The 23,421-nt window shown below is 43.8% G+C and overlaps 1 protein-coding gene across 1 annotated transcript in view; it reads right to left on the bottom strand.

Annotated features, from left to right (window-relative positions):
- Window positions 1–22,852, bottom strand: part of LOC307007932 (cysteinyl leukotriene receptor 1-like) — a 42,835-nt gene extending 19,983 nt beyond the window's left edge. Inside the window, exon 1 of the mRNA XM_079630422.1 lies at window positions 21,726–22,852. Coding sequence (XP_079486548.1) covers window positions 21,726–21,789 — 64 coding nt within the window. The 5' untranslated portion in view covers window positions 21,790–22,852. The remainder of the gene's footprint in view (window positions 1–21,725) is intronic.
- Between the last annotated feature and the right edge of the window lie 569 nt (window positions 22,853–23,421).

Genomic DNA, 23,421 nt, shown 5'->3' with positions numbered 1-23,421 from the left:
ATCATATAGAGCCTCTTTCACCTAGATATCATCATATAGAGACTCTTTCACCTAGATATCATCATATAGAGACTCTTTCCCCTAGATATCATCACATAGAGACTCTTTCCCCTAGATATTATCATATAGAGACTCTTTCACCTAGATATCATCATATAGAGACTCTTTCCCCTAGATATCATCACATAGAGACTCTTTCCCCTAGATATCATCATATAGAGACTCTTTCCCCTAGATATCATCATATAGAGACTGTGTCTGTTCCCCAAATTAGGAAATACAGAAAATTTCCAAACCCATCTCAGGGTAAAAATGTAATTGATGTTCAACAAATATAAACCAGATATAATACAAATGATAAAGCTTGGGTTGCTGAATATTCGATCTCTTACTTCAAAAGCGCTAATAGTTAATGATATGATTTCAGATTATAACCTAGATGTGCTGTGTTTGACAGAAACCTGGCTAAAACCAAACGATTACATTGCTTTAAATGAGTCAACCCCACAAGATTACGGTTATAAACATGAACCTCGTCTGAAACGCAAAGGAGGAGGTGTTGCTGTAATTTATAGTAATATTTTCAGAATTACTAAGAAATCTAGCTTTAAATATAATTCTTTTGAAGTGCTGGTGCTTAATGTAAAAATATATAGTGTAAACGATATATCACGTTTGAAAATTCTGCTGGCTACTGTATACAGGCCACCGGGGCACCATACAGACTTTATCAAAGAATTTGCTGACTTTCTATCAGAATTAGTATTGGCTGCAGATAAAGTGCTAATTGTTGGTGATTTTAATATACACATAGATTATGTCAAAATGGCGGCGCACATAGATGCTGCGGCTCGGTGCTCTCTCAGTTGGTGCTACAGTTTGCGTTGTTTTTTTGTGTTTATATATGTACTGAGTGTTTTCTGTCAGGCCAATAACATCTACGGTCGGCATGATCTCCTTAAGATAGGAGTCTGTTATGAACAGAATATTACAGCCAAGTTTCTCCACACACACAATATACCGGAGGAGATAGCACGGCACCCCGGCTCCTCGTGGAATATCATCCCCGCCGGAAAGAGGCGAAGGCGGCGTAGAGAGAGGAGGCAGAAGCGGGGCTGCAGGGCTGGCCCACTCGCCAGGCTACGGAGGCTGCCACTCAAACCTCCACTTCCCAGCTTGTTTCTCGCTAATGATCGATCACTTGTCAACAAAATGGATGAGCTGAGGCTACAGATTGCAACTAACAACACCGTAAAAGACTGCTGTATTCTGCTTTTTACGGAGACCTGGCTTCACCCACTTATCCCGGACTCGGTGATGGAGCTAACAGGCTATACCGGGCAGCGACAGGACAGGACACAGAGCTCCGGTAAGAGCAGAGGAGGGGGGCTGTGTGTGTACGTGAATAACAACTGGTGTACTAACACAGTAACTGTGGACAGTCACTGCTCCCCGAACTTGGAGTATGTGTCTGTGAAATGCAGACCCACTTATCTCCCGAGAGAGTTTTCTGTTGTCATGATAACAGCTGTTTACATACCACCGGATGCTAATGCTAAAATGGCTAGCAGTCATTTGCATAGCAGCATTACCAGCCAACAGAGTAGATATCCTGACGCTGTACACATTATAGCGGCGGATTTCAATCACGTAGACTTGAAATCAGTACTCCCTCATTTATATCAACATGTTAAATGCAAAACCAGAGGAAATAAAACTCTGGACAAGGTTTACTCTAACATCAAACTTGGTTATAGGGCTAAACCACTACCCCACCTGGGGCAGTCTGACCATTTGTCTCTGCTGTTAATTCCTGCATATGCCCCCCTCAGGAAAAGTACACCCAACATCACAAAAACTATAACAATTTGGCCTGATGGAGCCATCCACCGGCTGCAGGACTGTTTTGATAGGACCAACTGGGATGTGTTTTTACATCAAGACCTGGAGATGTTTACGGACAGTGTACTGTGTTACATACGTCACTGGATAGGCACTGTTACCGTGGAAAAACAGATCCGGGTTTATCCCAATCAAAAGCCCTGGATGACTAGGGAGGTCCATCGGCTGCTGAGGGAGAGGAACACCGCCTTCAGGTCTGGTGACCAGACCCTTTACACAGTGGCCCGGGCTGACCTGAAAAGAGGCATCAAAAGGGCCAAGTTGGATTATCGGCGGAGGATTGAGGCATACCTGGGAAGTAATGACAGCAGGCAGGTGTGGCAGGGAGTCCAACAGCTCACCAATTACAGGTCCACTTTAGGAGCAGCTGAGGGTGAGGCCTCGCTGGCAGAGGAACTGAACACTTTCTTTGCCCGCTTTGAGGTGGAACCAAGTATGGCAGCGACACCACACCTCACGGTCCATAGTAACTTCACCTTCACTGAGCATGAGGTGAGGCGTACACTACAGGCCGTGGACCCGAAGAAGGCTGCTGGGCCAGATGGCATCTCTGGGCGTGTTTTAAAAGACTGTGCGGATCAGCTGGCTGGAATCTTTATGAGGATTTTTAATCAGTCCCTGGCTGAGTCCACAGTTCCACCATGCCTGAAGTCCTCCATCATTGTCCCCCTGCCTAAAAAACCTCATATTTCCAGCCTCAACGACTACCGGCCAGTCGCACTCACCCCAGTGGTGATGAAATGCTTTGAAAAGCTGGTCCGGGGTCACATTACATCATGCCTGTCAAAAAGCCTAGACCCACACCAGTTTGCATACAGAGCTAATAGATCCACAGAGGATGCCGTAGCTACAGCCCTGCATGCTGCATTGTCCCATCTAGAGCAGCAGGGGAGCTACGTACGGATGCTATTTGTGGACTATAGCTCTGCATTCAACACCATCCTTCCTCAAAAACTGATGAACAAACTGATGGACCTATGCATTCCATACCCCACCTGTATGTGGATTAAAAGCTTTCTCACTTGTCGCACCCAGAGGGTGAGAGTGGGCCATCACACATCTACGGCCCTTAGTCTCAGCACCGGCTCCCCACAGGGCTGTGTATTGAGCCCCCTGCTGTACACTCTCTACACGCACGACTGTACCTCCACCCACCACAACAACATCATAGTGAAGTTTGCGGACAACACTACAGTTGTGGGGCTCATCACTGGAGCAGACGAGTCAGCTTACAGAGAGGAGGTAAAAGATCTGTCGGTGTGGTGTAGGGAGAATAACCTTCTCCTTAATACTGTAAAGACCAAGGAGCTGGTGATTGATTACAGGAGGGAAAAGACTGACATCGCACCACTCATCATCAGCGGCGATCGAGTGGAGCAGGTGTCGGACTTCCGTTTTCTGGGTGTGTACATTGAGGAGGGTCTGACATGGAGCGTAAATAGTGTGAAGGTGCTAAAAAAGGCCCAACAACGTCTACACTTCCTGAGGGTCCTCAGGAGAAACGACATCACTCAGAGACAGCTGTTATCCTTTTACAGGTGCTGCATAGAATCTATCTTAACATACTGCCTATGTGTGTGGTTTAGCAGCTGCACTGTAGTCCAGAAAAAGGCTTTCCAACGGGTCATTAATACGGCAGAGAAGATAGTTGGTTGCCCTCTCCCTACAATGGTTGACCTTCACAGTGCTCGCTGTGCCAAAAAAGCTCAGAGCATTATCAGAGACACTTTCCATCCCGGCCACTCCTTGTTTGAACTGTTGCCATCAGGCAGACGATACAGGACAATCAAATCAAGAACAAACAGACTTAAAAACAGTTGTTATCCGACAGCAATAACCACCCTTAATGCCATAAAAAAACATTTATAAAACAATACTATATAGGCCGAGTTAGATTGTGCAATAACTATAATTATGACAAAATTAATGGTGGCATGTGTGTGTATCTCTAATAAGGAGATATTTTTATTTTTTTAAATTATTTATTGATATTTATTGATATTGATTTACTGATGCACTAACTGTTTGGCACTTTTAAAATTTCATTGTACAGGTTACAATGACAATAAAGGACTACTACTAAATAATGAAAACGATGCATTGGGATTGGCATTTAAAGACATTATAAACTCAATTGGAGTTAGACAACACGTGTCAGGACCGACTCATTGTCGTAATCATACTCTAGATCTAATACTATCACATGGAATAGATGTTAACCCTCTGGGGACCAAAAACGCGCCGGCGTTGCTCGTTTTTTTTTAGCAATGCAAAATAAACTCAAAATGCTCTGTTAATTTTGATCTTTCATTTTCGTGTTATACATCAATCGATCCTGTTCAGTTTCAATTTTTTTTCTGTATACTCACAATAAAAATAAAGTGTTTTGCTTTTTGCCAAATAAAGAAAAATTTACATGATGCGAGTTCTGCACTCTCTCTGTCAATGAACTCCAATTTGAAACGCGTTGGAAAATGATCTGTAACTCCGCGAAACTGCAGTCAAACAGGCAAACATACCCACGGGCATAAAGCTTGAGATCGCATCTTTCAAATGAAGTAATTTATATAAAAAACAAATATTCTCAGCTTCTGTAATCTGTATGAAAAGAGAGTGATTCCAGTCGAGTTCATTATGAGCTCATTGACTTTAATTCGTTCACGCCTACTGACGGAGCGCGCTATTCACAAGATAATGTGTTAAGCCATCTATGCAAAACAGGGAAACGCCCCCAAGCAAATGCTTTAAGTTTCATCATTCAGTCACCTGCGCGTTGGGAAGATGGCACGACACAATATTCTTCAACTTTTTTAACCCTCTGAGGTCGGCAAACGCGCGGGCGCGTTTTGATCGGTTTTTTTTTACATAGCAGCAAAATAGACCTAAAATACTCTGTCAGTTTTGGTCATACAGCCTTAATAAATATGAAAAAATAAGCTGTTAAATGTCTACTTTTTTATGTGTCCACTTACAATCGAAATAAAACATTGTGCTTTTGTAAAATAAAGAAAGTAAACAGGGAGTGCTTTCTGCCTCTCCGTGAACTTTTTTTCTGAAGCATGTGTCTAAACTTAAACAAAACTCAGCGAATACTATTCACTCAGACATGAGATATATATCTCTATAATCATTTAAGTGTGTAGTTTTAAATTATCTATTTCAAAACTAAAAGAAATATTCTCTGTTTATGTAATCTATATATAAAGAGCGAGAGATCAGCCGTTCTCATTATCGTTCTGGCAGCTCATTACTCTGCTAATGTGACACGCCCATCGACAGTGCGCGCTATTCAAACACAGATTATCTGAAGCAACACATGCAAGCACTTACTGATGATCTGCAGCTGGATCCGTTGTTAGGCTACTCCAGCACGTTTGAGGTAAAATTTCCAGGATTATCACGATATTAATCACGATGGGCGTGTCACATTAGCAGAGTAATGAGCTGCCAGAACGATAATGAGAACGGCTGATCTCTCGCTCTTTTTATATCGATTGCATAAACAGAGAATATTTCTTTTAGTTTTGAATTAGATCATTTAAAACTACACACTTAAATGATTATAGAGATATATAGCTCATGTCTGAGTGAATAGTATTCGCTGAGTTTTGTTTGAGTTTAGAGAAGTGCTTCAGAAAAAAAGTTCACGGAGACGGAGAGGCAGAAAGCACACCCTGTTTACTTTCTTTATTTTACAAAAGCACAATGTTTTATTTCGATTGTAAGTGGACACATAAAAAAGTTGACATTTAACAGCTTATTTTTTCATATTTCTTAAGGCTGTATGACCAAAACTGACGGAGTATTTTAGGTCTATTTTGCTGCTATGTAAAAAAAAACGAGCAAAACGCGCACGCGCGTTTGCCGACCCCAGAGGGTTAAGTAAATTCAGTGATTGTTTATTTTTGTTGTAAAAAAGTTATTCATTTAGTTAATTTATATATAGCCGCTCTGGATAAAACAGTGATGTCATCGTCCAAACGTCATTCATGCACAAACTATTCATTGAGCACTAGCAAAAGTGTCAATCTTCCACTAAACTATGGCACGTTTCATGTTTTCACTTTGAATGAAACTGCGAAATGTCTTCTTTAATGTGAATTTTACATAAAACGTTGCTATTTTTTTATAAACCTGTATACATAGATACTAATTTTGGCAAATAAATTAGAAAAATCCCATATCCCCACAAAACTGCAAAACTAAAACTGACATGATTGTTACAAATCACACTGGCTGGGTCCTCTGGAGAACTGTTAGCCTAAAGTTTGAGGTAAAAATAACTGCCATTAAATTATAGTATCTTACTACTATGCAATTAGATAAACAGTTCATTCATTACATAACTTTACCTCTGTCTTTATCTTCTTTTATCATCTCTTCTTTTTGGCACTGTATCTATCGCAGACTATAATGCTAATTTATAATGTGTCATATAAATTCGGCCATCCGTCACAATCAGGAACTTTCACCGTGTCTAGACGTGGCGCGAGATTGATGTAGTATTTTAAATTAATGGTTTTAAAATAGTATTAGTAAAAAACTGAATAAATAAATAAAAAATAACTTGTTCACTAATTTTGGCGCCCCTAGCATGTGCCTATTCCGCCTATGCCACGGGCCGGCCCTGGAATGATCCTTCGGAGTGGTGGTAATTTCATGGATCTAATTTCCCAAGTTTGAGTTGTCTGGCAAAGAAGTACCACATGTGCCCACTCAGAGGGCATTGAGTGGGCACATGTGGCAGGGCAGCGCTGAAGCCAGAAGGGGGGCAATGTCATCACATGTGGCAGGGCAGCACTGAAGCCAGAATGGGGGCAGTGTCGTCACATGTGGCAGGGCAGCGCTGAAGCCAGAATGGGGGCAGTGTCGTCACATGTGGCAGGGCAGCACTGAAGCCAGAAGGGGGGCAATGTCATCACATGTGGCAGGGCAGCACTGAAGCCAGAATGGGGGCAGTGTCGTCACATGTGGCAGGGCAGCGCTGAAGCCAGAATGGGGGCAGTGTCGTCACATGTGGCAGGGCAGCACTGAAGCCAGAAGGGGGGCAATGTCGTCACATGTGGCAGGGCAGCACTGAAGCCAGAAGGAGGGCAATGTCGTCACATGTGGCAGGGCAGCGCTGAAGCCAGAAGGGGGGCAATGTCATCACATGTGGCAGGGCAGCACTGAAGCCAGAAGGGGGGCAATGTCATCACATGTGGCAGGGCAGCACTGAAGCCAGAAGGGGGGCAATGTCGTCACATGGGGCAGGGCAGCGCTGAAGCCAGAAGGGGGGCAATGTCATCACATGTGGCAGGGCAGCACTGAAGCCAGAAGGGGGGCAATGTCATCACATGTGGCAGGGCAGCACTGAAGCCAGAAGGGGGGCAATGTCGTCACATGGGGCAGGGCAGCGCTGAAGCCAGAAGGGGGGCAATGTCATCACATGTGGCAGGGCAGCACTGAAGCCAGAAGGGGGGCAATGTCATCACATGTGGCAGGGCAGCACTGAAGCCAGAAGGGGGGCAATGTCGTCACATGGGGCAGGGCAGCACTGAAGCCAGAATGGGGGCAGTGTCGTCACATGTGGCAGGGCAGCGCTGAAGCCAGAAGGGGGGCAATGTCGTCACATGGGGCAGGGCAGCACTGAAGCCAGAATGGGGGCAGTGTCGTCACATGTGGCAGGGCAGCACTGAAGCCAGAAGGGGGGCAATGTCGTCACATGGGGCAGGGCAGCACTGAAGCCAGAATGGGGGCAGTGTCGTCACATGTGGCAGGGCAGCACTGAAGCCAGAAGGGGGGCAATGTCGTCACATGGGGCAGGGCAGCACTGAAGCCAGAAGGAGGGCAATGTCGTCACATGGGGCAGGGCATAAGCTACCTTATGTTGCAGGTTTGCACTTTGAAAAAAAACAATTTTTCAATTTCAAGAAAGAAGAAAGTTGATGTGAGAATCTTGGGCCCAGAGAGCAAAAATAGTGATGTAAGAATTTTTGCCAAAAATATTTCTCCCAACTGGATATGAATATAAAAAGGTTAGATCAGATATTTTGACAGGATATTTGTATTATTATTTTACATTTAGACACCTACGTGTATGGCACATAGAAGGCCTTGGGACTGAGAAACACTGGAGGTTCAGGTTTACCTCTTAAGAAAAGTGTGGACCATTTTGATATTTTACTCAAAGCAATAAACTACTAAAAACTAACAATGTGCATAATCTAATAATCAAATCTCATCATAAGGACAAAATAAAGGTAAGTAAGTTTTTTTTTTGTCTTTCCTTACCATCTCTAAATAATTTCCCAAATTCTAACATTGTTTATTATTAAATACTCTATGTTTGCTGCTCGCCGTGTTTCTGCTACTGTTGTTAAAATAACCGCGGCGTCTGCAGCTCTTAATGCGGCACTTTACGTTTTCAGCAAGGGAGAGAAGAAAAGCACATAGAGCGGATAGGGCTTGAATGAAGCACTGATATAGATGTAGCTCTGAAAAATCATTACAAACCACCCTGAGTGCTTGTGGTGTGAACCCCTCCGTTGTTTTGACGCACTGCTCACTTTAATCTGTAGAAATGGTAAAATGCGCAGTTATGTCTTGTGGTCGGGATGGAACCAAGCCATGGTCTGGATCTGGACCGCGGTCCGCCATTTTAATAACACTGGATTACACCAATTAGTTATGCTTCCTTTTGGGTTGTTCAGGGCACCGGCTCGTGGACGGGATCCTCCGGCCGCGTTCCCCATGTGCCACTGCCTATCTGGATGAGATCATCATTTACAGTAATGGTTGCTGCTGTTTTATTCGAGTATGGCCCTGTATGACGTCTTAAAGGGAGGAATTCCTCGCATGGGAACTTCTCCCGGAAGATCACACACACACACACACACACACACACACACACACACACACACACACACAATCATGTACTCAAGATTATCATGAGATTGGCAGAAACTATGCTATGTCCCCTTTAAAATCTTTTATTATTTAATTTCATATATAAAATAATTGGACATTAAACAATTTAATTAAAACTGCATGTTAATTTTAAATATTTAAACTAACATAGCTTCAAAACGTAAAAGCTGGTAAATAATAAATAGGATAAAACATCAGAAGCAATAATCAGTGCTCTCAGCACTTAGGAGTGGGCCTGAACGCCTTCTCTCGAGAGCTGTGGAGACTCCTCATCTTTACTGCGGTTTGGTTATGAACGAGCACATCATAGACAGCGGGAGACCCGATGAACTGCATTCACACTAATGCACAGATCGCTTATGAAATATAAGATATGGTTTGTCCTGCTGTTTAATTCCTTAAGACATAACTGACTGTTTACATTAATTTCTTCTCATAAAACCATTTTGAGAAGCACAAGCACTCCGGCTGATAGAGATGAGGAACGAAACACATGAGCACATAGTATTAATAATAATCATTTGTTACATTTATTTAGTGCCAAGTAATTTGGTAACTGTCCTTGTCAAAACCTCTTATTTGTTTACACCTTATTTGCACACAGAAGTAAGCTGGTTTCTGCGAGTGTGCGGATGCTTCACTTCATTCGCTGCTAACAGTAAATCACAGGAAGAATAACGTAATTATAACGTAACTGCTCCGAGACTCGAAGGTTGAGGATCCAAGCGCAGTGTGATGGGTTAATCCACACACACACACAGGCCAGGCAAAGGTCGAAACACAGATGAGCAGTCCATACGAAGATAATGTCCAGGGCTAAGGCAAAGGCCAGGATATTCAGGGACCGTGAATACCACAGAGCCGCTGGGAGGTCATGGTCTTCAGTGGTAGTGGCACTTCTGTGACCCCCCTGGTTGATCTGGTTTCCTTAGCACAGTATCACAAGCAAATCATTACTAATCTGGGGGTAAAGGTGGACACTGACCTTAAGTCTGACACCCAGATTAAAGCCGTAGTGAGTCTTCAGAGACAGCACTGAGACAGTGATCCAGCCTCTGTGACCACTCGGCTGCATTACTGCAATGCACTGTATTTGGGGGTTAGCGGGTCCTCCATTGCCCGTCTGCAACTGGTTCAAAATGCTGCTGGTCGTCTTCTAACTGGCACAAGAAAGTGTGAGCACATTTCACTAATTGTAGCTTCACTCCACTGGCTGCCTGGTCATTCTAGCTGTGCGTTCACACCGTCGGCGGCGAGAGCGTCAAAGTGGCCGGAAGCCATTCATTTTCAATGAGAGCCGGCGGCGAGCTCTGGCGGGGGCGGCGCGGCTTGGACGGCGAGAGCGGCGCGAAGAGTTGAAATCAAATCAAATTTATGGTAATAAGCTATGACGCGGTTTTGCGGCAACCAATCAGAATGTAGAAGTCCTCCGCCTGAGAGGATACCAGAGAACACAATCCTGTAAACTTTAGTTCCGACCACATTAGTTCCTAAGCAAAATGGAGGAAAATTTGATTATTTCTGTTGCGGGTTTCCCGTATTGTACGACGTGTCCCTGTTTACATACAGGGACATTAATAAAAAGAACGACGAATGGAAAAAGGTGTCTGAAATTGTTGGTGTTTTGTTACTTTCACATTTAAAAGATTTTAATAGTTAACTTATACCCTACGTGTAGCCAGTCTGCACAAAATAGGATACTGATTTATGTTCAGTTTGTATTTGCTTTGCGGCTCCTTTAAATAAAGTTTTAAAAAAATCACGCATTCTAAAATCCAGCCGCTCTCTCAGGTCAGCTGACCAGCTAGAACTAGGCTAAAACCCAGAGGAGAACGAGCTTTTGCTGTTGCAGCTCCAAAACTATGGGATGTATTGCCACTACACATCAGACAAGCTCCTCAATTTACATCTCTGCTTAAAACCCATCGTTCTACTCTAGCTTTTAACATCAGGGGCCTGTTGCACAAAAGTAGAATTAAGACATCCGGGATAAATGACTCAGCTGAGCTCAATGAAGCCAAAACATGTGCGTCCAGGCTTAATTGGTTGCACAAAGACCAAGCCAGGATGAGCAGACACGGATTCATTAAGCCAGGTGAAACCAATCCTGGATAGGTGCGCGCTCACGGCTCACTCAAATAGACCCTGCCACAGATCACAGATTAACTGATTTACCATGGCAACTAGAGCCGCGTACTTTTCCCCGTCGGAAGCGCAAATCCTCATGGAGGCATACGAGGAGGTAAAATATATAATTAAGAAGAAAGGCAACACCGCCACAGTCATAAAGCAAAGAGAAAAAGCGTGGCAAAGTATTGCAGACCGCCTGAATGCGTAAGTAGTGCACAATTACACACTCACCGCTCCGCTGAAACATCACAATTACACACTCACCGCTCCGCTGAAACATCACAATTACACACTCACCGCTCCGCTGAAACATCACAATTACAATTCAAATATTTAATTCACATCTCCAAAAACGCAGTTGTACTGTAATTATGAAACGGTTACATTTTTAATTGAAATGCACTGCAGATATGCGTGAAATTGTGTAAAGTAACTCCATCACACTGTATAAAGCTATGATAAGTTATTATTAAAGCCTTACATTATTATTTAACGTTACTACGCTCAGTGCGGTTTAATCTCAGCTGTTGTACTCTGCTTCTTATGTTGTCCACCGTTTTTTTTGTGTTTCTCCTGCTTTTATTAATGTAAAGCTGCTTTGACAGAATGAAACAATTGTGAAAAGTGCTAGGCTATATAAATAACATTTAATTGAATAAATAGATGAGCTATAGTAATAATCACTTTAATTTATATAGCACCTTTCAAAGGACCCAAGGTCGGTTGCTCACTGCACTGCAAAAATGTCTTTCTTACTTAGTATTTTTGTCTTGTTTTCAGTAAATAAAAAAATCTAAAAAAAATCTTAAATATTTTCTTGAGCAAAATTACCTAGGAAAATAAGCAAAAAAATCTGCCAGTGAAACAAGATAACTTTTCTAAAATTCCTCTGAAATCTATCAGTGCCTATCACAAGGTAAGCCACACAACCCCTATTTATAACCATCATGGCTGTGTCAAGAATATCACTGTGTTTATGAGGTAGTAATGATGAGATTTTGTGTTGACAGGTGAATTCTCTGGTGTGTTGCTGGTAGACAGGAGGTATGGCTGCCAGCCTTTTCTCCTGACACCTTTCACTGACCCCCAGGAAGCACAGCAGGCCAACAACCACGCCCATGCCAGGACCAGGGCCAGAGTTGAAATGACCTTTGGCCTCCTGAAGGCACGCTTTCACTGCCTTCACAAATTAAGGCTCAGCCCTGTTAGGGCATGTGCTATTACTGTGGCTTGTGCTGTCCTCCACAATGTGGCCTGCCTGAGGAAGGAGAGGGCCCCCAGAGTGCCACCAGCCATGGACTGGGACAATCCGGCAATCTTCCCTGATGACATCAGTGGTCGGCTGCTGAGGGACCAATTGTCACAGTGTCTGGTTTGTGTATTCCTGGTGTCCACTAGATGTCCTCTTCCCCACGGTGTCATCCACATTCTCACTACAATTCCCATAATCCTGTCTGTCACTGATTCTTCATTGCCTTCAGCTGTTTCTCGTCACCTTGTTAGCACTTGTATATATATACCTGTCTGTTTCAGTGTTTGTCACGGAGTCCTTGTATATTGTCCCCACACTTCCGTTGTGCTTTGAGCCTGTTTCCCTGTCGTTTGTTTATTTTTATGTTTGGATTGCTTACATGGTATTTGACCCCTGCCTGGACTGATCGTGAGTACGGATTACCCAATAAATATCATTGCGTTTGGATCTCTAATTCCCTGTGTGTGCGTGTCGTGACAGAAGGACTCCGTCACAAAAGAGATCCAGCATGATGGGGTTTCGTATCCTTTCTCCTAACACGGAGAAAGAGAGGAAGGGGCGAGTCCAAAATCTGATGAGCCTACGCCAGCGGGGCCAGCCGGTGGGTTGCCTTGCTCAGACCTTTTGGACACTCTCGAGAGGTATGGGCTACAATGAGGCAGCATTAAAGGATGTTTTTAATTCCTGTCTTGATGATCCATTGCCTGGGTGGGAAATGAAGGGGCTGGAGATCTTGGACTTTTGGGGTTTTACCAGATACCTTCAGCATCGGAGCCAGTGGGATGCATCAGTCACGCCTGTGTCTCGTGACAGGATGACCGACATACCCTTGCCGGTGAGTGTAACTTCCCCTGAGGCGGTGGGCTCGATGCCACCGTCTTGCCATCGTAGGCGGAGGAGGAAGAAACACACTTCTGCCGATCCAGAGACCGTTCACGTCACGTCTGCCGATCCAGAGACCGTTCACGTCTCGTCTGCCGATCCAGAGACCATTCACGTCACGTCTGCCAATCCAGAGACCGTTCACGTCACGTCTGCTCTGCCGATCCAGAGACCGTTCACGTCAAGTCTGCCGATCCAGAGACCGTTCACGTCACGTCTGCTCTGCCGATCCAGAGACCATTCACGTCACGTCTGCCGATCCAGAGACCGTTCAACCTGATCTGCCAGTTCCCCTGCCGGCCCCGCCCGAGCTGCTCGCCCTGCCGGCCCCGATCCAGCATCACGTCACGCCCGCCGAGCCTGAGCTTCACGTCACGCCCGCCGAGCCTGAGCTTCACGTCACGCCCGCCGAGCCTGTTCCTGAGCCGGTGCCCGTGTCTGTTCCTGAGCCGGTGGTGTCAGTTCCTGAGCCGGTGGTGTCTGTTGCAGTTCCTGAGCCGGTGGTGTCTGTTGCAGTTCCTGAGCCGGTGGTGTCTGTTGCAGTTCCTGAGCCGGTGGTGTCTGTTGCAGTTCCTGAGCCGGTGGTGTCTGTTGCAGTTCCTGAGCCGGTGGGGTCTGTTGCAGTTTCTGAGCCGGTGGGGTCTGTTGCAGTTCCTGAGCCGGTGGTGTCTGTTGCAGTTCCTGAGCCGGTGGTGTCTGTTGCAGTTCCTGAGCCGGTGGGGTCTGTTCCAGTTCCTGAGCCGGTGGGGTCTGTTGCAGTTCCTGAGCCGGTGGTGTCTGTTGCAGTTCCTGAGCCGGTGGTGTCTGTTGCAGTTCCTGAGCCGGTGGTGTCTGTGACTGTTCCTGAGCCGGTGGTGTCTGTCGCAGTTCCTGAGCCGGTGGGGTCTGTTGCAGTTCCTGAGCCGGTGGTGTCTGTTGCAGTTCCTGAGCCGGTGGTGTCTGTGACTGTTCCTGAGCCGGTGGTGTCTGTTGCAGTTCCTGAGCCGGTGGTGTCTGTTGCAGTTCCTGAGCCGGTGGTGTCTGTTGCAGTTCCTGAGCCGGTGGTGTCTGTCGCAGTTCCTGAGCCGGTGGGGTCTGTTGCAGTTCCTGAGCCGGTGGGGTCTGTTCCAGTTCCTGAGCCGGTGGTGTCTGTTGCAGTTCCTGAGCCGGTGGTGTCTGTTGCAGTTCCTGAGCCGGTGGGGTCTGTTCCAGTTCCTGAGCCGGTGGTGTCTGTCGCAGTTCCTGAGCCGGTGGTGTCTGTTCCAGTTCCTGAGCCGGTGGTGTCTGTTGCAGTTCCTGAGCCGGTGGTGTCTGTTGCAGTTCCTGAGCCGGTGGTGTCTGTTGCAGTTCCTGAGCCGGTGGTGTCTGTTCCAGTTCCTGAGCCGGTGGTGTCTGTCGCAGTTCCTGAGCCGGTGGTGTCTGTCGCAGTTCCTGAGCCGGTGGTGTCTGTCGCAGTTCCTGAGCCGGTGGTGTCTGTTGCAGTTCCTGAGCCGGTGGTGTCTGTTCCAGTTCCTGAGCCGGTGGTGTCTGTTCCAGTTCCTGAGCCGGTGGTGTCTGTTCCAGTTCCTGAGCCGGTGGGGTCTGTGACTGTTCCTGAGCCGGTGGTGTCTGTGACTGTTCCTGAGCCAGGGTCTGTCTCTGTTCCGCCTTGGTCTTCACCGCCATGGCCGCCCGAGTGGTCGGCTTCACCCTGGTCGTCTCCACCATGGCCGCCCGAGTGGTCGTCTTCACCCTGGTCGTCTCTCCGCCGTGGCCGCCCGAGGGGTCTTCACTGCCGTGGCCGCTCGAGGAGTCGTCACCGCCGTGGCCGTCCGAGGGATCTTCACCGCCGTGGCCGCCCGAGGGGTCGCCTTCGCCCTGGCCGCCCGATGGACTGTCTGCTTCGCCACGGCCGCCGGTTAAGTTGTCTTCCCCTGTTCCTGTTCCCCTTCATGGTCCTGGCCCTCCATCCCACCCCCTGATCCTCCACCATTCCACCTCCCGCCTGGACTCTTGTTTTGTTTGTTTTGTGGGTCTTGGAGCGTCTGGTAGCCGCTCCGTAGAGGGGGGGTTATGTCACAGTGTCTGGTTTGTGTATTCCTGGTGTCCACTAGATGTCCTCTTCCCAACGGTGTCATCCACATTCTCACTACAATTCCCATAATCCTGTCTGTCACTGATTGTTCATTGCCTTCAGCTGTTTCTCGTCACCTTGTTAGCACTTGTATATATATACCTGTCTGTTTCAGTGTTTGTCACGGAAGCCTTGTATATTGTCCCCACACTTCCGTTGTGCTTTGAGCCTGTTTCCCTGTCGTTTGTTTATTTTTATGTTTGGATTGCTTACATGGTATTTGACCCCTGCCTGGACTGATCGTGAGTACGGATTACCCAATAAATATCATTGCGTTTGGATCTCTAATTCCCTGTGTGTGCGTGTCGTGACACTAATATGTGTTGAATTATTTTAGTTAGTATGTGTATAATAGTATAATATGCTTTGACACAGAGTCACTGTGACTTCAGTTTCGAAAGGAGCTGATGGTTTACCTGCTTTGTTTTGTCCTTATTCAATAAAGGAACATAATGTTACACATTGTGTTTTTATATTCATATGGAATGTGTATTTGTGTATTTGTTTATATGACAGAGTACTAGGGCCACACTGAAGAACAAGGATAAAGTCATAAATTTATGAGGCTGGTTCTTTCTGCAGAAAAGCTACATATTCTTTTTACAGTTTTGATACTTATGACAATGTGATACTTAATATTCTGGCACATCAGCATGTCTTTGTTTATGAAACCATACTGAAGTACAATTTCACGAAATGCCCCACATCTGTCATTTTAACAACTATCCTCCTTTAAAACAACTGGTTACAATATTATGACTTGTCTTTTTTTCCCCTCTGTGGCCCTAATATTCTATCATTTTATATATAGCCTTATAAAAAACTGTAAATTATCTAATGATAGCAACATCATCTAAAAATCATTATTTATCCAAAATGATTGAAATTAATGATCACAAACGTTTAAATAATGACAATGGGTCTAGTTATATGTGATAATGTATAGTGAGCAGTGAAATAACTATTGGTTTCCATTTGTGGTGACTGCTGACTGACATTAGGGATGAGATTAAATAGATCCTGGAATTTAGCCTGGTCTGGAGCAGGCTAGCTCCACAGAATAAATCTCCATGGTAATTTATACCATAACATATCCTCCTGCTCCCTATCCAGCTTTAGTGCAACCGGATTACGGATCAATTGAGCCAGGATCACCAAGATATCCTGGCTTAATCCCTTATCCTAGTTTTGTGCAACAGGCCCCAGGTAATCGTGATTGATGTGATTTAAATGTGTTGTGTTGTGTTGTGTGGGCAGTGCATTTTATTTATTTGTTTTTATTTTATTTTATTACTTTTATCCTATTGTGGCTTTTATTGTTGTGTTGTACAGCACTTTGGAAACCTTGTGTTTGTTTAAATTGAGCTATATAAATAAAGTGGATTGGATTGGGACCCGGGCTCAGAAGTGCCGTAATCACAAGACTAGTGAAGCGTGACTGAGTTAGCCAGGTTTATACAGGCAGAAACTAACAAGCTGATGAGCAGCAGCTGATACAGTCATGCTGAGAGTCTGGGCAGGGGGTTATGGGTAATGTAGTCTTTGATAGAGGGATATTAGTGGAGGTGGAGTGTTTATGATTATGATAATAATCTAAAGTATAATATGATAATGATGAACAGTTTGCAGCATCATGGACTGTTTTTGTGCAGCCGGAAGACTCGACACACTCAAGTTACAATGGCTTGCTCTTGGACAGTAGACGACCGACGGAGCGTGACTGACACTGAGCAACGGAAGTCCTCTGAACACACTCGTGTCGGGCACACCGCCCTTTGAAAAATAATGACGGCGCCATTGGAGATTTCAAGTAGAATATGGTGCAATGGCCGCGGAGGACATAGTGTTTCGGGAAATGGATAACTATTAAATGTAAGGCCCTGAGTTTAAGCCCCGGCACAACCCTGTGCACGGCGCTTCTGGATCACGGACTCCATACACCGGCACACGCAGTGAGAAGAAGAGCTTGTGCAGAAAACAGCTGTGAGATTCACCCTCAAACTACAACTTGGTAAAACATGTACCGTTATTTCAAATATTTTCAGGCCTCGGAAATCCATATTTTTTTCTTTCTTGAAAGTATTTCATACAAAAAAGGCTAGTAACTTTCGTCCAGTTGTAGCTTCTCTTAAACTGTTCCTGTGCTGCTCTGAGTGTGTGTGTGTGTGTGTGTGTGATCATTATAGAGGAGACAGCTTGTTATTGGCGCATCAAAGAAATGTAAAGTAGAGAAGTTATGAGCTCTGGGAATCGGATTATTTCTCACTGAGAGACGTAATGATTGCATTAGTCTCATTTGCACAATGGAGAAATGGACTGTCTCCATTATGAAAGAATATTTAAACTAGGGTGACCAAACGTCCTCTTTTGCACGGACACACTTACGTACTGTCCGGGGCGTCTGTTTTTTTTTTATAAATTCATGACAATGTCCGGTTTTCACTGTTTTTCATGGGACCATTAAGCGTACTTTTAATTGACTGGCGCTTGCCTTTGAACACAACACACATGAAACCGGCGTCGGCCCGTCTGGTTATAATCAGTGCGCTCCTCAATCCACAACGGCTCCAAGCAGAGAGCCGTCAGAAAACAGCTGTGTGTGTGTGTGTGTGTGTGTGTGTGTGAGAGTGAGTGAGTGTGTGTGTGTGTTCATCTCATCCTCATTGGTCTGTCACTGCTCATCAATGTCAGAATATCTGAAATGACCAATCACAGTAGGCGGACTTTATGTTCACAGAAGTTTAGCAGCGACTCGACGCTCCAGTTTACGGCCGCGTGCGAGATAAGATGTTAGTAGCTAACAGCGTTAAAAAAAGCCATTGTAAATTCACAGATGATTTACAGAGAAAATTCCTGTGTTTTCGTTTCGGTCGGGATCCGGGTAGAGCAGGATGCACTTACATGTATATAAAATTTTAATATTTTTTTACTGAAATAGTGTAGTAGATTTTTATTTTATTTTAACCTATGGCCATGAAAAGAAATAGTGTAATGTAAAAGGTGTTAAAAGCTAAACTATTTTTGTTATATTATTTTATTGTTGCGGGCCAAACGTTGAACCGAAAGGATGTATTACTTTATGTATGAAAATACAATAACATAGTTGCAAGGTTGTGAATGCATCTGTCAAGTACTGTTTGATGCATTCACCCCCCCATCCACGCCCCCTTCCTCGTAACCACGCCCCCACCCCTTAACCACACCCCCGTCCTCTTTACCACGCCCCCACCCCTTAACCATGCCTCCTCAAACCACACCCCCACTCATTAACCACACCCCCATCCTCTTAACCACGTCCCACCCCTTAACCATGCCTCCTCAAACCACGTCCCCACCCCTTAACCATGCCGCCTCAAACCACGCCCCCACCCCTTAACCATGCCTCCTCAAACCACACCCCCACTCATTAACCACACCCCCATCCTCTTAACCACGTCCCACCCCTTAACCATGCCTCCTCAAACCACGCCCCCACCCCTTAACCATGCCTCCTCAAACCACGCCCCCACCCCTTAACCATGCCTCCTCAAACCACACCCCCACTCATTAACCACACCCCCATCCTCTTAACCACGCCCCCACCCCTTAACCATGCCTCCTCAAACCACGCCCCCACCCCTTAACCATGCCTCCTCAAACCACGCCCCCACCCCTTAACCATGCCTCCTCAAACCACGCCCCCACCCCTTAACCATGCCTCCTCAAACCACGCCCCCACCTCTTAACCACACCCCCACTCATTAACCACACCCCCGTCCTCTTAACCACGCCCCACCCCTTAACCACACACCCACCCCTTAACCAAACCACACCCCATGCCATCTTAACCACACCATCTTAACCATGCCTCCTCAAACCACGCCCCCACCTCTTAACCACGCCCCCACCCCTTAACCACGCCCCCACCCCTTAACCAAACCACGCCCCCACCCCTTAACCAAACCATGCCCCCACCCCTTAACCATGCCTCCTCAAACTACGCCCCACCTCTTAACCACGCCCCATGCCATCTTAACCACGCCCACATCCACTTAACCACGCCTCCCAAATCATGCCCGTCATCTTAACCACGCCTCCCCAAAATCATGCCCGTCATCTTAACCACGCCTCCGTCCTCTTAACTCAAGTATGGTCACCCTGATTTAAAGTGAACTAGAGAACAAAATTTTATTTAAGGGTAATTGTGACTTTATATCTCTCATTTTTACTTTCTAACTAACGGGGGGTGGGGGGGGGGGGTAATTTCAATTACTAGATTTAAACTTGAAATTGCAAGAAAATCTCTGAACTGTGAGCTGACTTTATAATTCTGACTTTTTAAATGTGTTGATTATTTATTATTGTTTATTTAATCAGGGGCAATACACATCACTACAACATGACAATGTGTAAAAAGCCAAAATGGCTCATTTTCATCTGTAATATATTTGGCAGGTTGATGTTAAAGACAAAGAGAAAACAAACAAACTAAAATGTAACACACAGACACAAAACTTCCATAGCAGGAACTCTACAAACGCTCACAAGTTTCCTTCGACAGTTTCTAGAGAAACAACAGTGACGTGTTTTCAACAACAATAACCTGATGGAGTTATTTTAGAGAGGGTTTTATAGTTTTGTCACATCTGACAAGAAAACCTGTTACTGTCAGCGACGGGTGAATTAAAGACGGTAATACAAGGCTAGATCTATTCACAAGCAGTTCTTTAATGAAAACTACACCAATGAACACAGGAAACCCACAGTCCAACACACACACACACACACACACACACCCGGGACAGATACACACTTGTGTAAAAGCCTGATTGGTTCATGCTACTGTAACTAAAGGAAAATACTGCTTTTTTCAGTAATATTTGCACATTTCATTAACATGTATTTTAAAAATGATAGTTGATTAAAATATAATTTGATAGTGCAGCTGAATATGGAATCCATAGAATTGTAATGTAATTTCCTTTTTGCAACTTCTCAACTTAATTGATCATAGGGCAAAAATAACTGTGCTTCATTATTGGATAATTTGCACATTGAACAATGTCTCAGTCCAGGACAGTTTGACTGTGACCTAAAATACAGAATACTGAACTTAAATCAAGAGGTGCATGAAATACATCATTATATTTCATTATACACTGTTGCTATTCAGATCTGCATTCATCATTCACACACTCAAAAAAAACAAAAACAAAAAAACATCTGTTATTATGAAGTATTTGTATCCATTGGACATTTTTTTATTTTATATAATAAAAATTATTTAAATAACAATGTTTTCGAAATGCATTCATTTACATTCCTTAGAATCCGAATAAATCTGTTAATTATGAAAAAATAAGCAGCTAAAAAGTGTGAATATTGTTTAAATATGGCTGACTGCTATATGTATAGCTAACAATCTATATGTATGAGATTGGCATATATAATAATATTGATTTAGTGATGATAAATATTTACACCTGGTTATTGTGTATTTAAACCAATTAGTTGAGTAGTACATAATGTGTTTCATTGTTAGACTGACTGACAAATATGCATCACTTTAAGTTCATTAGTTTTATTACAACTGAGTTCAAATGGATGGCAATATTGTATATAATTAAAATACACAAATCTTTAATATACATAAACTTTTTGAGTGCAGATGCTTTTTAGGATGTTAACTGTAATTAGTTTGGCCAAATGAGGACATTAATGAGATTAAACTGCTAAACGCCTGGCCATGAAATAAACAATAACAAATAAACTACAATTTCCAATACACAATTATTGATCCACAATGTTCCCACCATGGACCATATGAGTTAGATCATAATAAAGTTGCAAATGCACAGTCATTAGATGAATAGTTGTGTTTATATTACAGAAAGTGTTTCATCAGAGAAGATTCTCCTCATGCTGATCAGTTTCACATCATCGATGTAAAGAAGTTTAATAAAGGGGAAAACATTGGGAGCCAAACTACACTGGAGCCCCTTGACTTCCACTATACACAAGTTTACACACACACACACACACACACATATATGTATATAGGCTTATACATGTTCAACAGGAGAAAGTCACACCGTTTTAATACAACATGACAACAGAATTGTCATGGGTGGAGAATAAAGTGTACAAATAACCTATTGATAATGTTTTATGCTTTTCTTTGATGGGTGTCAACTGTCATTTTTAATTTTATAACATTTAAATAATTAGTTCAGGATCAGATCTGAGCAGTAAGAATATATCTAATATGTGGCAATGATATAAAGTTATATGTTAACTTGTTAATAATGTATATTAAATATATGTCGATATATCTTGAGGAGATCAGCGATACTCAGCTTTATCTCCTCATTCAACAGGATGTGTTTCACAAACATCGACATAAATGCTTCTTACACCTCATTACACACGATTTAATCCAGACGTCATTCAAAGTACTTCAGGATCTGTGATTATTCTAAAAACAGCTTTCATACAAACTTTAAATTGGCGCGTTCAGGTTTAAATAATAATGCTTGCGATCGACTGAGAATAAGCGAATAAAGAAAGTCGCTGTCTGACCGTTATGTGTCCGTCTTCGGTCGCCGTCCGTCTCGGTCAGATGCAGGCTTCCGTCCCTCCACATAAACCCTGACTGGATCAGGATCTGGATCTGGAGCGATGAGGAGTTGGCGAGGATCGAGTGAGCACTGCCTCTCTGCTGTCGCACTGAAGCCTCAGGGCACGCTAGTTTCCGGGTAATGTTTAACTGAACACACACACACACACACACACACACGCACACGCACACGCGCGACAGCCAAACCCACCGTGTTCAGTGTCTTCTCTTAACCACTAACAGTTAGACATGGTCTATCCAGCTGCTTCAGACTGGGATTCTCCTTCATTAGATATGAGCTATTTCACACAGACAATATTTAAATATTTTAAGTCACTTTGTAGTAGCTACAATGAACAATATGTTAAAGCCTGGCCTATTTGTTATGTTTAAAGTTAATGGAGACAATATAGTTCATTGTTAGTATGATATCTAGCCTATACAACTTTTTTTAATATTAATAAAAGTCTAACCATGTTAAGTGTTTTCCATCTGACTGCATCACGTGATAATATTACCTCCATGTTCATGTCGTTACAAAATAGTAAGTAAAGAAACAGAGTATGATGCATTTAATGTCAAATATTACTGTACTTAATCATATGAAAGTCAAAATAAACATTTGAAACAAAGCCTTGAACAAGTTAAACTTGCATTTCTCTATATGAAATCCAATAATATCTTAAAAAACATAGCTAATAATTAAACACCGCTCATTATTTAAAAAAAGATGCAAACTTTATACAACAAATAATAGATTTTAAAGCCCACATTATGGCATTTCTGAAGAAAGACCTCAGTCATGTCTGAAAACGACAAATACAATGCAAATATAAAATGAGCGTTCATTACCTTTAATTCATGAATTTAATAATCACTTTAATAATTGATTTTGATTCATTAATAATTAATACAAAGCATACAGTAACAATCTAAAAACTGACCACACAGGCTAATTATTCTATACAACAACAATACAGTATTAGCCTAATGCATAACACAGTCAAATGGGATACATTCTACACAATAATAATATTTTCCAAATTAAAAAAGTTAAAAGTGTTTGTTCTCGTTAGTTTCATTACTTATGCAGTATAACAACAAATTATTGTTTGTATGATTATAAAAAAAAAAAGAATTGGTCATTGTACATCATGATATTGTCAACCCTCAGGGTTGAGGACAGGAACACGAAGATGAAGATTTAGGTAAATATGCTTTATTAAGCTATACTACTGTACTATACTATACGATTGACAAATCAATTAGTGTCCATGACAACAGACAAGGAGCGGGAACTGAACAAAGGAAGACAGGAACCAATGAATTCCAACTAAACTCCATGAAAGTGAAACTAGGAACAAACATAACCAGATATCCCTGACAGCGCCCCCTCCCAGCAGGCACGACCTCTCGCCGTAAAGAAGAAGTGAGGGAGGGATGGCAGGGACTGGAGGTGGCCGAGGAGATGGGGCAGGGATGGCGGACACCGGCAGATGGGACTGTGGAGGGATGGGATGTTGCCAACCTACAGCGCGACCAGGACGATAGTGCATGGAGGAAGAAGTCACCACTCGACTCCAGACGTAGAGCAGAGGGAGCGATGAAACGCCTATGACCTAGCCGTCCGCAGCAACGACGCCTGGAAGTGGGGATCAT

The sequence above is a fragment of the Phoxinus phoxinus genome, assembly GCF_949152265.1.
Source record: "Phoxinus phoxinus genome assembly, chromosome: 12".
Lineage (NCBI taxonomy): Eukaryota > Metazoa > Chordata > Actinopteri > Cypriniformes > Leuciscidae > Phoxinus > Phoxinus phoxinus.
This window is presented reverse-complemented; position numbering and strand designations above follow the sequence as displayed.